At 39.6% G+C, this 16,705-nt stretch overlaps 2 protein-coding genes across 4 annotated transcripts; one reads left to right on the top strand and one right to left on the bottom strand.

Moving 5' to 3' along the window:
• Positions 1–686: 686 nt before the first annotated feature.
• nphs2 (NPHS2 stomatin family member, podocin) lies at positions 687–4,153 on the top strand. The gene is made up of 7 exons (XM_034881245.1): positions 687–1,144; positions 1,555–1,658; positions 2,116–2,188; positions 2,373–2,455; positions 2,598–2,857; positions 3,204–3,282; positions 3,723–4,153. Exons 1-7 carry the CDS (start codon positions 835–837, stop codon positions 3,930–3,932), a joined length of 1,119 nt encoding a protein of 372 aa, XP_034737136.1. The 5' UTR covers positions 687–834; the 3' UTR covers positions 3,933–4,153.
• An 84-nt stretch (positions 4,154–4,237) lies between these two features.
• On the bottom strand, positions 4,238–16,200 carry axdnd1 (axonemal dynein light chain domain containing 1). Of its 3 annotated transcripts, none has more exons than XM_034881186.1 (24): positions 15,961–16,033; positions 15,270–15,427; positions 15,096–15,199; positions 14,854–14,947; positions 13,183–13,268; positions 13,020–13,076; positions 12,729–12,837; positions 12,285–12,406; positions 11,879–12,019; positions 11,564–11,668; positions 11,063–11,183; positions 10,290–10,391; positions 9,985–10,151; positions 9,725–9,794; positions 9,187–9,418; positions 7,981–8,197; positions 7,640–7,733; positions 7,245–7,435; positions 6,846–6,936; positions 6,205–6,339; positions 6,021–6,125; positions 5,836–5,924; positions 4,693–4,841; positions 4,238–4,584 (listed from the first exon to the last, which is right to left on the bottom strand). In XM_034881186.1, the coding sequence occupies exons 1-24, from the start codon at positions 16,031–16,033 to the stop codon at positions 4,469–4,471; spliced, it is 2,928 nt and encodes a 975-aa protein (XP_034737077.1). In that variant the 3' UTR covers positions 4,238–4,468. The 3 variants fall into 3 exon arrangements, with proteins under 3 accessions (XP_034737077.1, XP_034737078.1, XP_034737080.1); XM_034881187.1 differs by having other exon boundaries at positions 6,021–6,122; XM_034881189.1 differs by having other exon boundaries at positions 4,469–4,584; positions 15,846–16,200.
• Positions 16,201–16,705: the final 505 nt, after the last annotated feature.

Here is a 16,705-nt window from a genome sequence, read left to right as displayed (position 1 = left end):
GGAAAATGGCTGCAATGAAACAAAGAGTGAAAAATTTAAAGGGGTCTGAATACTTTCCGTACCCACTGTATATATAGTAAATAGGCTACCATCCTGCTTACTAAAACTGTGGGAACTTTGAACTTTCTAGTTAAAGATTGAAACATGTCTGCACATCTTCTGATGTGTACTGTTATTTTTAGGTGGAGGATTTAAATGTTTCTATGACAGAATCAAATGAATCAAGGCAAGGGAATCATTTGATTGAACTTGATACAACTGCAATTATTTACCCTTGTTTGAGGTGTTGGATAATAATAGGTAAAGAATCGCATTCATAAATTAAACTGAATTTTCTGAAATAAACTCATACATCAATCCCTGGATGTTTTCCATTTTATGTCTCATTCTGAATCTGGGAAAAAAAGGAAGAGATTTGCTTGTAGATCGAGAGGTGATCTGTACATCATTACTCATCATTACCATATGTTGATTTTTTTTTTTTACATCATTAGCTTATAATTTTATTGTTGTGTGTTTGCTGATTTGATAGCAGATATTGACTATCATGCTGACAAAAGTTCACTGGCCAGAAGTAATTTGAAAAAGAAGGTGGTAAGTGGCACTCCCACTGCTGTCCAACTCCCACGTTTAAACAGTCCGCCTAATTTACCATCTATGTATTCTGTCTGATGCACAGTGGACGGCAGCACCCCTGATTCATTACAGACCTCCTGACAGAGGAAGAAACTCCCAGCAGTAAAAGTCACACAATTTCTTCTTCTTCTCTGCGTTCACCAAAAAAGAAAACCTGTCAACCCATCGAGCAGAAACATCCCAACAGCCATCACTCCTATGCTCTTTACTGCAAAGCCTCCAGACAGAATGGAGAAGTCCTCTAATGTTAACCCGCCGAGATCCAGAATGACGCCCAGGAAGGAGAGGGAGAGCGGAGCCTCTCTGCCTCCCAGAAGTCACAGACACAGGCCGTCAAAGGCAGGCCGGGTCCCAGAAATATCATCAGTCAGGACAAACAGGCTACAGAAAGAGAAGCCGGAGACAAATGAGGTGAAGCCGAGATCCACTGTGGTGGACATAGACAGCGTGAGAGAGGATGAGGTCAAGGAGGAGAACTTAGGGCTCCTGGAAGCAGCGGAGCAGGAAGGTAAGTCAAAGACTAAAGAAAAGCCTGGTACATCGTACTCTACGTGCAGTTAGGGAAGGTTTAACTGTATTTTTCATTAATTGGTATTATGATTTATTTAGTTTTCCCTAGTTTGTTGTTCTCAAGATAAAAAAATGTGTGAATGGACATTTTTATAATGTTGAATTTCTTGAAGCATAAGAAAAGTAAGAACGGATAATAAAATAAATAGTAATGTTAATTCAAGAATGTGATGACAGAAATAAATTATGTTGGCTTAAATTAATTTGCAATTACTGCATTTTTTGGTATTGACAAATCGTAACAAAAAAATCTTGGGAGCTCTTAGGAAGACTGCAATATTACTCTTAATTTTATTTATTTTGAGTATCTTGGTTAGATTTCTTACTCAGTACTGTGGATCTCTGCAGGTCTAAAACGAAAGAACCTGGGAGTGTGTGAGTGGCTGCTGATGGTCTTTGTCTTGGCTCTGGTTCTGCTTTTCCTTCCTCTTTCCATCTGGTTCTGTGTCAAAGTACGAACTACACCACAGATCTAACAGAAACCCAACACTGCACAATAATATACTAACAAAAACGAAATGTAATTTCAGAAACTATGCAAATGAGTAGGTCAAGGAAAAACAAATAAGACACATGCAGTTTGTGATGGAGTTAAAGGGCGAAAAATATATCATTCAAGTTTAATTTGAGATGTCTCTTTATGGTAAAAAGGGTTTCCACATTTTCCACCTTGACAAGAAGTAAAATAATTGGAAAAATGTGGGGATTTTTAGAATGAAAATGGGCTATTTTAAACAGTTAGCATTTTCACGTCACGGCCGTTGTTTAATTTCTAATTCAGTGTACCAATGTTCACAGCCAACACAACAATGTCAATGTCCTTCTTCTGTTGTATGTCAATTGGAAACTGCAACTATCATTGTCTTCCATTCATATGGACTGACTGATGTCTGTCATTTTGAGTGACAGGTAGTGAGGGAGCATGAGAGAGCTGTGATCTTCAGACTGGGTCACCTACTGCGTGGAAAACCTAGAGGACCAGGTTGTCACCAATTACCGTTTTGATTTTTTCACTTGATTTGCCAATTCTGAGGATGTGTGTCAGTTTTTGGACAACCTACAATTAGTTCAAATGTTTCCGTCATCTACGTGTTTTCTATGATACTAAAAACATGCAATTTTAGAAATCTGTCCTTGGATCAAACCCTTCTCCCTCCTCTCTTTAGGCCTTCTTTTCTACCTCCCAATCCTTGACGTGTGTCACAAGGTCGACATCCGACTGAAAATGCTGAAGGTTCCGCCCCACAGGGTAGGAAACAATAAACAACTAATTAACCAAAGGATGATAATTAGGATCATCCATCCCAAAGGATGATAACAAACTAATTAACCAAAGGATGATAAGGATTTAATTACATTAGACTGCTGACTTCTTACCTGTCTGTACCTAGGTGGTGACAAAGGACTTGGTGAGGCCAGAACTGAGTGCAGTGTGTTATTACCAGATAGAGAACGTGGCTTTGTGCAGCACGGCTCTGTCCAGTCTGACAACAGTAATGGAGACTCTGGTCCAGTCAGCGGTCAGAGACATTCTCGCCCAACATACGTTTAGCCACATCCTGCTGCACAGGAGGAAGATCGGACAGCAGATACAAGCAGCTGTTGACTCTGTTGCTTGCCGCTGGGGCATCCGGGTGGAGAGAGCAGACATGTAAGACTGAAGATACCATTTAACTGTTAAATACTTGAGCAAAACAGTAGGGGCAAGGAAAAGCTCACACAGGGGCTGACAGCAAAACCTTATAATAACAGCCGATGCTTTAAATGGCTAAAGAGAATCAAGATGAGTTTAAAAAAAATCTTTCAGCCCAAAAGAAATAGGCTGATTTGTACAACACTACACAGTAGCAGTGCTTGGGAAATAAATGCATGAGTGGACAAAATAGTGTTCCTCTGAAAGCTTTGATTTTTCCAGGTAAACAGCAAAGAAGAATGTAGAGATTTGTAGTGTGCTGTGATCTTCCTGCTGACCAGGCTTGTGTTTGATTTTCTGTCAGAGATGAGCTCAGTTTTCCTGTGGAGTTACAGCAGAGTTTGGCTGCAGAGGCCGAGGCCAAGAGACAACGCCAGGCCAGAGTGAGTAACTATACCAGCTTTTTATAATCTAATGCAGGTTGTTTTATATTTTAATGCTTTGTCAAATATTGCATTTAACTAAAGATTAAACTAAGGAACTTCATTATTATCAGTATTATTTCTAAAACCTTTGGAAAATAGATACTGAGAATTATACTGAGGGAAGACTGAGGTAAATCCTCCTGGTAGTATAAAAGACAGTTAAAAGAAAGAAAGAAAGAAAGCTAGGGGCGGATCTCTGTTCCAATGCCTTCCAACACTCTGCCCAATGCACCATGGTTTCCGTTTCCATTTCAAACCATTTTCTAAGTTTTTCCAGCCTTGCATAGCCTTGGTTTATTCCTGCCAACTGAAGTTTTCCTTTGCCTTTGTCGTTTCTGCGTTCTCAGCAGTATTTGTAAAGGAAACGTGTTTCCAACAGCAGTCCGTCTTTCCTCCAGGTAAACGCAGCAGAGGGGGAGAGAGATGCCTGGGAGGGGTTCAGGGCTTCCCTCCGTCTTCTCCATCCTGCCCTGGTCCTTCCACTCCCCCCAGATCTTCTCAGCCTCAACCCTGATCTCTCATCCCTACCAGCCCCTCCTCCCCTTTCTGTGGAAGGAGAGGGAGGGACGACGGAGGTGGAACCAGATACAGACTCACCAATGATGTGACAGATTCTTATGACACAAAAGCTTATTATTGTTGAACAATTTCCATGTTTTGATAACAAGGGTCCAGAGAAATCTAACAGAAAACTGTATTTTTTGGAAGGAAACAAAAACTAATTGAGAGAGACAATATCACAAGGTTACACAAAACCACAGCAAGTTGTTATATAAATGGCATCACAACTATATCCATTATCACACAACAGCCAAGCAGCCAGAATATTTGACACCCTCCTGATACTGAAAATATCTTAGACTTGGATGGTAGTGCTGGTGAAGGATGCTTCCTGGTTATTCTAGTTTTTTTCCTTCCTTTGTGCTACACTATCTTGTCAAGTGTTGAGACAGTACATGTGTTGGTAATGTGCACCAGAAGACATAATACCCTTTCCCTTATGGATGTGATTGTGATGGAGTGAAGGCGTTTTTTACAACACAAGAAACACATGAAACAAAACAAAAATCTAAAACTGATTTTTAAAATAACTGGACAGTCCCATACATACATAAGTAGTAACACCTCATGATCCCATGTCAGATCAACGCTTCTTGTTCTTTTTGGGGATGCTTGTTTGTTTGGCTTCAGCGGCGGTTTTCTTTGGGGGAGTTGGGGGTGTTACTGGTGGTGGGGAAGGTGGTGGGGTTTTCTTTTTCTCTGAATCACAAACAACAACATGTATCACCTTTAAGCCTTAATCACTTTACTGTTACTTTCTCTCTGTCTCAGTTAAAAGTTTGTAGAGTTTTTTTGTTTAATCGTTACCTCGGTCGGCTTTACTTCTTTTGGGCTCCAGACTAGAATGACCCTGCAGTTGTCTCTCCAGGTCCTGAATCTTCTCCAACGCTGACTGAAGGGCTTCCTCAGCCTTCAGTGCTCGCTGCTCGGTACTCTGGACACGCAGCTCTGAATCCCTGACACACACATGGAAAGAACTCTAACATGGGTGTTCTTTGCACATCCAAAAATTAATAAAAAGGCCATTTCTGAACAATTACAGACACTTGGCTGATGTGTAGTCTACATTATATACACGACATTCCACTTCAGGGATTGTTTCGGTGCCTCCAGAAATTCCGCCGGAGGTCCCTCATTTAGGCTGGATGTCCGTTACCTAGGTTTGTCTTTCTGTTGGCATTTTTAACTCTGGTAAATCGAGACAGCTAGCTAGACTACCTGTCCAATCTAAGTTTTCTGTTGCATGACTGACACAAACTTTGAACGTATGAATGTACACATGTTCCACCAAAACAAGTTACTTCCTGAGGCTATTTGGCAGAGGCGTCATTGCGTTGTATGTTGTTTGCACCGCCCAAGACGAATGTGTTTGGTTTAAAGAAATACTAATAAATGAGAGCATGTTTCTCTCCCATCTCGGATGGTTGTGTGGACTCGGCAGACCTTCCTCCGCGGCGCTGTGAAGGAAGGTCTGGTAATGTGACTAGCTGATGTGTGGACATTCAACAAATATATTTCCACAATGCTTGATGGTTCCTAAACTTGACAGAAACATTTATACAACTATTTTGTTTGTTGCCCTTTTGATGGGATTTTGCTTACAAAACTCCAATTCTGAGAGGTGTAAAATTATCTTTCTGACTATTTAAAGTAAATACAAAGTAATTGTATTTATAATAAAGTAATACAAAAGCATGGATGTTTAGCCTTGGGGGTACTGGTAAATGCTGCTCATGCAAGCATTTTAAACAATAAAGAAATACAATTTCTCCGTGGCACAAATGAGCCAATAGCCAGCGATAACAAACTGGATATGCATTGCTATTGTCCCTTTTTTGACAGTTTGGGTGAAGGGGAAGAAAAACACCAAAAGACGACGTGATTGATATATATTATCACAGCATCACAAAAATACGCGTGTTCCACTCAATGATAAGAAAGTTAACTTACTGCAGTTCCTGCTGCAGCAATCCTACCGTGGTCAGCTCACTAAAAGCTTTCTGAGCTACTTCTGTTGTTGGGGATACAACCAGCTCAAGCTGACAGACAGAGACAGATGGGCAGATTATTCAACTCTATACACAGTTAAAGGCATGCCACTAACACTGAAAAAGTGTTTGATTTCATTGTCTGACCGCATTCAGGTGGACACTGCTCTCTCCCAACTTTCTTTCTGTAATGTTTCCATCATAGCTTATCAGCTTTACCACTGGGCTTTCACAAACCGTTAGCTCCCCCTGCTGGACAACAACAACACTTTATTTAAGTCTTTTATAGTGAGGGCCACATTGATCAAAAATGTCTCAGTCAACTCCTCACCGTGCTGTCTGCTGGAGAGACAGGGATGTCACTCCTGGAGGCGGGGTCAGCCTGTCGGACGGGCAACTCCACAGGACCGCCTCTCAATCCTGAGCACAGGATTATACAGGTCTCTTTCCAGTCCATGCACTCCCTCTGAGGATGGACATAATAACAACACACACCACAGTACTTGTGAAGTTTTGCTTAGTTTATAAAACTATACAACTTTAGTGAATCCCTAGGCAGCTCATATGAAAGGGGACATAGACATACTGTATAACAACAGAAAAAAACAGAAACATACACACAGACAAGATCGTGGACACTTTTAACCCTGAATAAATATTGCACTGGATTTAATGTTGCTGGTTTAGCAAGAGGATAGATTGATGTATGAAAGAGTTTTTAAGTCTTTTGCGATTAAGAGCATGAACTCTAAAAGCATTTGTTTGAAGGCAGAAGCTGATATTCTCTGTGCAAAACATGTGAGGTAAGCTTATCTTACCCTAGTCTGTAACTGCAGTATGGCTCTGGAGGTTTGTATTGTTTAAACACACGAGTAGTAAAACAGATCTCCTGTTCGATCTCAAAATGGAAATTAAGTTTAATACTATTCATTCTATGCTATTTCTTAAATTATGATTTAGAACTTTGTTTACCTGTAGCTTTTTACATTCATTCATCTCATTTTCAGCCTCAACGTCATCTGCATTCTGCAGAATATGCTCCTCCAGAATCAGTTTGCAGGAGCTGGAGTCACAAACAAACATTTCCTGATAAGAACATCCTGAAGAAAATCCCCTTCTGCTGATCCATTCAACCTCAAAGTTACTTAACATACTTTAGCCATCATTTTCTTTCTTTTGTTTCTGTTGTTAGTTAGTATGTTAGTATATATAACATAAAGTGTTATAACATAAAGAAGTTATCACTGCCTCTGTAGTAAAATTCATTTACTTTTTCTAAGACAACAGTTTAGTTATTGTACCATGCACTAATTGTTAGTTACTCTGGTTAAAAGCATCTGCCTAACAGCAAGTTGTAAAAACTTCTGATACCTGCTGATGTATATGGAAAAAAAAATCTGTTTCTCAGCCAGCATCTTGGCATCCTCTTCCAGTGTCTGTAGTGAGATGTTTGTAATGTCCTGGTGTTCCTGTTCTTGGTCATGGTCCTCGCTATGGTCAGGTACCATGAGGAGCAACAGATCCAACATCCAGCGGGTCTGAGCCACGTGAATAGAACTGACCTGGGCACAAAAAACACTCAATAAATATATTTTTTATAAATACGTTTTTTTTCATTTGGATGTAGTATCTGTGAAAAATCTGTGCATCACATTCATAGAGCTGATGTGTTTGCTCCAAAACACTTGATAGAAATGCACTTAAGTGACATTGCTGTTTTGAAACATTTTCAAAATGTGTGTTGACTGAACCTGGTTGGTACTGACCTCCTCACTAAGTCTCTGCTTCTCACCATCAGTGAAGTTGGACAGGTTGTTTATGAACTGTTGCACATTGTCTAACACCTTTTCTGTGTCTGTACTGGTTGAACAAACAAACACACACAACATATACGGGAATATTTAAATTTCAGAATTCAATCTAGTAGTCTTATTTTGTCTAATAGATCACAGTTTGATTCCCAAACACATACAGAATACCAAATTTCTTGCACTGAAGAACATTAAAAAGGTTTCATCTTAGGAGTATATTTACAAACTTATCTACAGAATGCTGACAAATTAGGCCTCTGCCTTTTCATTAAATCCAATAGTTTAGCCCAACTTACTATATGTCAAGCTTGTTTTTGTCCTTTTCGTTCTCTGTCTGCGAGCTAGACATGTTCTGAAAGGCTCTTTCAGCCAGACTTTGCCACAGGCGCAGGGCCGTCTCCAGCTTCAGCCAGTCAGGGATGGACATCATCTCTTGCCGTCCAATCACTGCACCAAGCTTTGAAACTCGGGACTCCATTAACCCAAGCAGTGACATGATCTCTCCGTGAATCCCTGAAACAACATCAATCAAATCAGTTTCAACACTTAAGTCCATATCTTAAGGATTATAATGAGACCAATTACAGCTTTTGCCAATTGCCTTAACACTTGTAGAATGTGGCTCCTTGTGTCAAAACTCTTCATACAAACACTTGGGGTGAAATGTCTCACTTCTATGTCAAAATTAAACTGCAATCAAAACGTAACAATACTTTTTCAAAATGGCATTTTTGCAACAAAATAAGACACACACGCACCACTTAAATTAATCTTCAAAGCAGCAACAACACGCTGATGTACATCATACAAAATACCGCTGTCTTTAGTACTTTGTGCACCTATTTTCTCATCAAGGCTTTTGTGAAAGATTGTTCTAGTACAAAACAGCTACTTACATTTCAATGAATGCAAAAATAGAAAGCATTCAGAAAAAACACATTGTTTATTTTTTTCCCATTGCATGTTTACAACACAAAACACAAAGAAAAGTAGAATTACAGAAAATACAAAATGTTACTATAAAACAGAAAACACTAAAAATAATGCAGTAGATTACAGAGAAATGGTAAATAAAAAAATTGTTGGGGTGGATGGTTTAGATACCGCCTTAGGTTAGGGTCTGGACACATCACCATATTGAAATCACAGCAATATCATTCCTGGCAATGGGGAAAAAATTGCCTTGTGTGTCCAAAAAACCGAGAACACAGTATACTTATACATATACTTGTATAGGTCTGGATAGCTTTGTGGTGCCAAAATGCTGGTGTGTCTGTGTGTGTGTGTGTGTGTGTGTGTGTGTGTGTGTGTGCGTCAGGAGCAAACACCGTGACACTCACCAAGGTCCTGATTTTGCAGCTTTCAGCAGTTCTGTTCGTTTACAGATATCCATTTGGACAACAGTCAAGCAAAGTGTATACTTAACTTGTCTTTAGGCCTCATAAACACAGTTTCTAGCTTATTTAAAATGATTCAAAATGTTGTCTCTTATCAGCTCTCACCATTCTCTCCAGTGATTTGGGTGTCCAGCTGTTTGAGGAGATCAGATAGGACCCTGTCCAGTTCTCTTAGGGACTGTTGGCCTTCACGGGGTTCACCATAATAAGGGTGTCTTCTGAACAGCTGAAGGCTCATATTCAGCCATCTTTCCTGGACACGGCCAAGCTCGTTCAGTGTCTGCTGGCAGAAAAGCATCTTCTCACCTTGGTAGCGGTCACACAGGAGGGCCAATGTCTGCAGAGTAAAGAAAGACAGACGAGGACTTAAGGACAACAAAGGAAAATTTGCAGTTGACTAGACATACCGTTTCAAACTGATTTTAACATATCCACTAGATATTTGGAATATAATCTAAAAGAAGGATGCCAAAATGGCCACTACCTCATGAGACAGAAACCTTAGACATGCTTAAAAACAACATACTAGTTTGTCCTGGTTGAAAGACTGTGTAAACATCAAGTGTTCAATACATCAGACATACAGCATCAATGACCAAAAAGAGAAAAAACATAGATAGAGGAAGTAAATTTACTGTCTTACATTTGACCACTGCTTCAAATCAGCATGAATCTTTTCCAATGAAGCTTTCTCATATTTTGGGTTAGGAGACCTTGAAAGAGAGTAAGAGCATTTGGCAAAATACACAAACTGATCAATCTCCTTTTCCATAAATTGCTCTCAATGACTTTGCTGATTATTGACATTTTACTGGGTGTAAAGTCTCAATAATTTTTTTTGACAGTTTTCCAGAAAATCCTTTTTTCTATAACTGATGCCACTTTCTCATTGCTTGTCCTTACTTGTTCTGTGTGGTGCAGAAGGTGAGCCACTTGGCGATGCCTTGCTGGATTGCACTGATCTGTTCACACTGAGCATGCTCTGTCTTCTTCAGCTGGGACATGAAAGCAGCCAGCTGCTCTTTCCAGTAGTCACTAAGCTCCACGATGATATTCAGGTCCTCTGTGTCCTACAGCGGGATGGTCACTGTCATAGTCAGAGTGTAATTGAACCACCAGGGATATTTCCAAAGAATCATCTGGGACGTTTGGTGTTTTTGCCATGAACAATACAAACAGTGTTTCAGAAATAGGAACTTAATTGTTACCTTCAGAGTGAGGTAAAGGCTGCAGTGCTCAGCTGTCTTGAACCAGCTCTGCTCGATCACATGCAGTCGACTGATCAGCTGCAGCTTCTTCACACTGATCACCTGAGAATCACAGAAAATCTGATCATTATAACCAATAAATCATAGTTGGCAACAAAGTCAGCCATATCTATCCATAAAGTCTATATAGACGACATTCCATTTCCGGGATTGTTTGGGTGCTGTCGGAAATTCAACTGGATCTCCCGCTTTCTTTGAGTTGGCATTCTAACCTTGGTTATGAGAACTGTTCCTCAGATCTCTGCATGGTAAATCCAGACAGCTACTTAGACTGTCTGTCCAATCTGAGTTTTCTGTTGCACAACTACAACAACCTTTGAACATACACGTTCCAACAAAACAAGTTCCTTATAGTGGCTATTTCGCAGAGGCACCATCATTGTTTACAGCGCTTAAAGCCGCTCAAGACGATAGTGATTGGTTTGAAGAAACGCCGATAAACCACAGCACTTTTCTTTCCCCTCCAGGAATGCGGTGTGGACAAACCAGACCCTCCTCCATAGCGCTGTGAGTGAAGGTCTGGCAATGCAAGACTACGATCCAGACATTCCAACAATCCATGTTGATAACTTTGGCATTCCTTCCGAATCCAAAAGCCAAAGTCAGTTATTCTATTATTTATTCTGCCTAACAGCACACCAGCACCGTCACATGAAACTAACAGACTAGGTGAGTCCAATTGACAGAAAGAAACTCCATCATGGCTCGCACACCTTGAGGGCGAGGCAGAAGGTGAGCTTGCTCCAGCAGTCTCTCTCCTCAGTCATCTGGAGCAGCTGAGCCTCAAGGCGACCCCTCTGCAGCTCATACAGCTCGTGGTAACCCTGGACCACACTGAGAAGAGCACATGGACTATTTGAAAGGGGAACACCTTAATCAGTTTTTTTACTCCCTAGTATATATAGTAATTGAGTCTCTTTTATAACTTTAAAAAAAAAGTAATAATTAAGGACTAAATAACCACTACTGTGTACATTACAACAGGGTTACATTGATAGCAGTAGCTAGTGCATGTATAAGTAATTGCTTCTACAGTGTTTTTGTAGTTTTTTGATTAAGGCATAAATACATTTTGCTTGAAATAAATCACTCATATCGACCAGATAAATAAGCTTCATAATGTTCACGCTGGTGAATTTTGGAATTGAAATAATCAACTTAATAAAAATGTAACCTTGACTGAATGAACAATAGTTCAGTTCAGTCCTACTGACTCTGAGTTGTTGTGAGTCTGCTCAAGCTCCCCAGCCAGCTGCAGGTGGGCGCACTCCGCCTGCTGGGAAACAAAGGCATCATGGTCTCGGATTCTGGACAGTTCCCTGTGAAAAGGATGGACACCCTTAAACACACATACACACAGAAAAACATTTCTCATATTCACACAATGAGTAATGGGTGCTATTATTTTCATTTCTTGTATTTATTATATTTATTTTCTTTTTAGATAGAATCACTCTATGTACATTGCTTAACAGCGCATGATAACTGTATTCATCATGACCCAGCAGCCTGGCACCTGACCTACGTACATGTTGAGCTGCTGGATGGCTGTCTTGATGTGGTGGATCTCCTCAGTTAGCCGGCGGTCCAGAGCCCGCTGCGCCACTGTTTCAGTGTGTAGAGCTTTCAGACGGCTGGGGATTCGCTCGAGCAGGGACTGGTAGCGCTGTCTAGACACATACACACACAAGAGCTGATGGAAATAGGCTTCTTTGTATTATTACTGCAAATGATTTTCTGAAAATGTCGAATTTCTTCCAAACTATCTGTCAAAATACATTTCAGAAATAATTTGATGTAACAAAAAGGTAATCTAGTTGCAGAATCGTGCTTTATTTATGAGTTCTTATATACATCTTTATTTCCATTATCTGGTTTTAAGCCTCATGATCCTCCCTCAACAAGTAGTGCTGTCCAAATGTATTAGCTGCGAACCTGAGTTTGGCAAGCAGCTGTCCTCTCTCAGCACAGCCCACGCTGACCTGCCTGATCAGTTCATGGAAAACAATGTTGTAGATGTTCTGCTCAACCTGCACCAGCTCCAACAGACCCTCCATCTGTAAGACATTTCCTTGCACTGTTTCTTCTAATAGGTTTAAATGGCTATAAGAAGAATCTCCAAGCACTTTTGATTTTCATATAAACATTTTACATCATCTAATTACAGTATGTTGTGGTTACCAGTTGAAAGTAACACATTCTAACAGTACACTCGAAACATTGTGTTTTTGATGAGGCAGGAAGCAATGCACATAAATATCCATATCTGGCTAAAAGCAGGCCAAAATCTTGATATTGCACCAGTATGTATTGTTCTCTGTACATAAATGCAGCACAGCACTAGCGTCAACCATAGAGGCCACATCAGCCTGTGTCTACCTGGGAGAGTTCCGTCAGCTCCTCACTCTGCTGATCCACTCCGGCCTTCTCCAGCATGTCGTCCATCATCCTCATCAACTGGACCACTTCCAGTCTGCCACTGGGCCTCCTGGTCACTCAGAACAAACACACATCTCTTATCTTACCAGCACTTTCCCTGACCTAACAGTACACAGTATTTCCTACTATTAAGCTGTTCCATTACTAATACACACAACAAAATCTCCCAGTGAAGGCTACTTGACCAAGGTTTATCTGTAAATTAGACAAAATCATGTTTTTTTAACTCACAGCGATGGAAAGACCCTTAGCTTCTGCTCATCATCCTGTAGCTGCACTGTGAATGCACTGACGAAGAGAAGCAACATGGAAGTTGAATGAAATGTTTAATTCAAAGAGAAAATGAGGGTGCACAGTTAGCATGAAGTATTTGACCAAAACGAAGCAGACTCACTCCTCAAAGAACTCAAGGCTCCGCAGCCCTTTGTTTTTCACAATGTGATATTCCTCTGGGATCAGACTTTCTGAGACACTCAAGTTCTGAAAGATGTGTATAGATGAATGGCAATACATGTGAGTTTGAAGTCAGTACTACTTAAGTAAGTCACAGTATTTGTAAGGCAACCGTAAAACCTTCTACTACTGAATATGAGAAATCTATTTGAATTTATCTCCAAACTTTTAAACAACATTTCAAGTTACTGGAATACTGATCTAAAAGTATGAACATACTTTAGTTTGAATCCGCATAGTATCCCTTTAATATTTTTCTACTTTTTTGCCTTCTGTGATTTTGCGAGATTAAACAAAGTTTTATGGTTCTTGAGTTGGGATAATAGGTTTATTTTTCACATCTGGTTGATTTTGTCATGTTGTAGTTACTGCTTTTGATTTTGTGTTAACCCATATTCTGCTAAGAAAAAAACTATCTGGTAAATTATGATAAATTGAAAATGGAAATTAAGGCATTTTCTCAGGCCCTTCTTATTTTTCCATACATTTTATTTTTGTTAGATTATTTCTATACATACACATTCTGTACATACACAGACGTGTACACATATCTGCATATGGATATACACACATGCATACACATACAAAAATAATTAAAATCACAATTACATAACAAAGAGAACAAGACAAAACACATTTAACAATGGTTTAGTCTTTACTTATTTTACGCTTGTTACTATGCTGTAGTAAGTTGTGATGCGCATTAATGTAAACTACAGTTTAATTTGTTAACTATATCGTCTGCTGTTTTTAGGACATGACTGCTAAGAAAGGTGACCATATTAAATTACACTCATCTAGAGTCAAAATTCATCAAGATCACTCTTTCAAATTTAGCTATTTTCAACAGTGCATCTATCCAGTCTTTAATGTGTGAAGCATTGCTTTCTCTCTCTTGTCATTTACAAAAAATCAGCTCTTTGGCAACAGCAAAGGCTACCAACATCCACTTATTGTGATGTTGATTAAGCAATCTTGATAGGACCCTTATTATACAGATTACAGGGTCAGGTTGGATACAGATTTTTGACACGTCAGATTTTTTCCTGAAGACTTCAACCCAAAAAATTTGAATAGTAACACATGCCCATATCATATGTAGGTATGACCCTTTATCAGGTGAACATTTACAACAAGTGTTGTCTGGCCTCAGTCCCACCTTCCACATCCAACTGGGAGTCCAAGGATACCTGTGTATTGTTTTAAGTCGAGTGAGTTTAAGTGAGACATTTTTAGAGATGGACTGAGCTCTTCACCAGACTTCACTTCATTCCTCCTCGGTTATATTACATCTTAGCTCCATGGCCCAAGGCCTTTTAAAGCAGGAAATTTAGATGAAATTACATTTATAACCTCTTTCTAGATATTGTTTGTTTTTATTTGCGAAATATCTTTTACATGTAAACATCTATCCCAAAAGGATGTTTTGGGCAGTCCTTTTGCATAATTCCTAAAAGTAGTAATTGCACTTCACAGTTGGATATACAGCTTCACCAATATATTTGTTTATGAGAGATTTCTGAGTTTATTTCTGCATATGCTTTGAACCTTATTTTTGTCATTCATGATTACAAGGCCAGACAATCCAAACAGGTTAGCAAGGACAGCTTACCTGCGTGTCTCCAATGCCACTCCTTTCAGTTAGTGGTGGGAGTGGTGTTGTCTTCCTCTGGGTTGCCACAGCATCACACAGGAATGAAATATCCCTGTGCAGACACCATTCCAACAGAAAAGAAAGAAGAAGAGAAGAAAGAAAACATGCACATTTTTAGTTAAAAATGAAATATTTGGGGAAACTTCATAGTTGCAACAACAATGTTGCTTATGTATTGTTGTATTGTTGGTCTAGCTGACCTGCCGGCTCCAGTTAGGGATGTTGGCTGCTCCAGAAAGAACTTGTATTTATTTCGTCCGAGCTGGTGATGCCAGACTGCATCCGGCCGTCTGATTCCACATTCCTGTATACATAGTCATCTTAGAAACACTAGTGTGAACTGTTGAGAAGATATAAACGGAGGTTGAATGTACCTTGCAGTGCCGATGGTGTGCAGTGTGCCCCAGTGTGCTCCTGCTGCAGACAGTGGAGGTAAGGCTAACCAGCAGTTCATCTGGGATGATGTGGTTGTTGACAGGAGGAGGTTGTGTCTTCAAGCTTACTGCTGGGACTTGATAATTAAGTTCTGCCACTGAGAAAAAAAAAAATCAAACTTCAACAAACCAGTCGGTGTACATGTATTGTGTGGAATAATTAATTCCAGCTGGATGGAAGAGTGTTTGGTTACTGGAAATCAGTCAGTGATAAAATGATGTGCCGTGCATTTCAAACAATGAGATTTTATGTATATTTTCTTTATTTTCCTTCTAAACAATAATTCTTTAAAATTACAAAAACACAACTTAATCTTCCTATGACTGTTCTTTCCATCAATAGTTGTAAACAACATCCATTGTTTACGACTATTGTTGTGATACTTGTGACGGGGATTTAAGTGTGTTAGTTTGAGTGGAGAAAGTGTGACTTGTGACGTTATTTATCTTAGGCTTAGTTGTGCTTGTGACTGTAATTGTCGATGCAAAGGTTTGTGGCTGCAACGTTATACTTACTGTCTGTGTGAGATGCTGTGTGCCGTGCCAGTATAAATAACTACTGTTGTTCTGTTTGTTTATCTTCCATCTGCTTAAGCTGCTAGCCACCCCCCTGACTTCATGCTAACGTCACCTCTGGTGTCCAGCACTTTCTCCGGCCTCGATGAACTTGGCGCTGAACTGGCTCTCATGGACGTAGACATCATGCTGGACTCACGGTGGAGATGTTATCTTAATGTTTCGGCTATCAAATTCCGAAACTTTGACAAAGTCATTTGAACAAGAACCTATTATTTGCCAAAAAGTAAAAATACACCGTCCGTTCCACTCTCCTCTGAGGTTCAACTTCCTGGTCGCGTTGCCATGGGAACGCCCAGCGGCTTCTGTGGACACCATAGACTGTCCACAGAGATAGATACATAGATAATAGAGACATCTATAGAGACATAGATAATACACAGTCTATGGTGGACACTAAAGTGATTTCATTTTGATCAGGACAGGCAGAAGTTTTAGCATTTAATCATTAAAATAAGCAATACTTTATATCAACAACTGATTCTAAATCTCCCATAAAAATGCTTGCTATCAACCGTCGAAATGCATTTTGATCTTCTAATTTGTTTTTAAAGAATTAGCCTATCTTTAAATCAAATCAACAATATAGTAATCAATGGTTCTGGAAATAACTTTTTCTTTGATTCACTCACTCATATTTATGTTATCCATTAGGCTAATTCTCACAAATGGATCAATAATTGATTTTTTACATCAATGGCTATTATTACGCTACCCAACATTGTGATATTCGGATTTAAAAATATGTTTAATTTGTTTTGTTTTTTGTTTTTTTGCCAAGGAGACGTAGGTCTACTTTA

Source organism: Etheostoma cragini, chromosome 9 (assembly GCF_013103735.1).
Source record: "Etheostoma cragini isolate CJK2018 chromosome 9, CSU_Ecrag_1.0, whole genome shotgun sequence".
NCBI lineage: Eukaryota > Metazoa > Chordata > Actinopteri > Perciformes > Percidae > Etheostoma > Etheostoma cragini.
This window is presented reverse-complemented; position numbering and strand designations above follow the sequence as displayed.

Coding starts and splice junctions, on each gene's coding strand:
- axdnd1 (XM_034881186.1), bottom strand. CDS start 16,033: ATGATGTCTACGTCCATGAGAGCCAGTTCAGCGCCAAGTTCATCGAGG. Junction 11,669..11,878: donor GCCATCCAGCAGCTCAACAT/GTACGTAGGTCA, acceptor TCCTTTTCACAG/GGAACTGTCCAGAATCCGAG. Junction 11,184..11,563: donor CAGACTCACAACAACTCAGA/GTCAGTAGGACT, acceptor TGCTCTTCTCAG/TGTGGTCCAGGGTTACCACG.
- nphs2 (XM_034881245.1), top strand. CDS start 835: ATGCTCTTTACTGCAAAGCCTCCAGACAGAATGGAGAAGTCCTCTAAT. Junction 1,659..2,115: donor CCATCTGGTTCTGTGTCAAA/GTACGAACTACA, acceptor TTTGAGTGACAG/GTAGTGAGGGAGCATGAGAG. Junction 2,858..3,203: donor CGGGTGGAGAGAGCAGACAT/GTAAGACTGAAG, acceptor ATTTTCTGTCAG/AGATGAGCTCAGTTTTCCTG.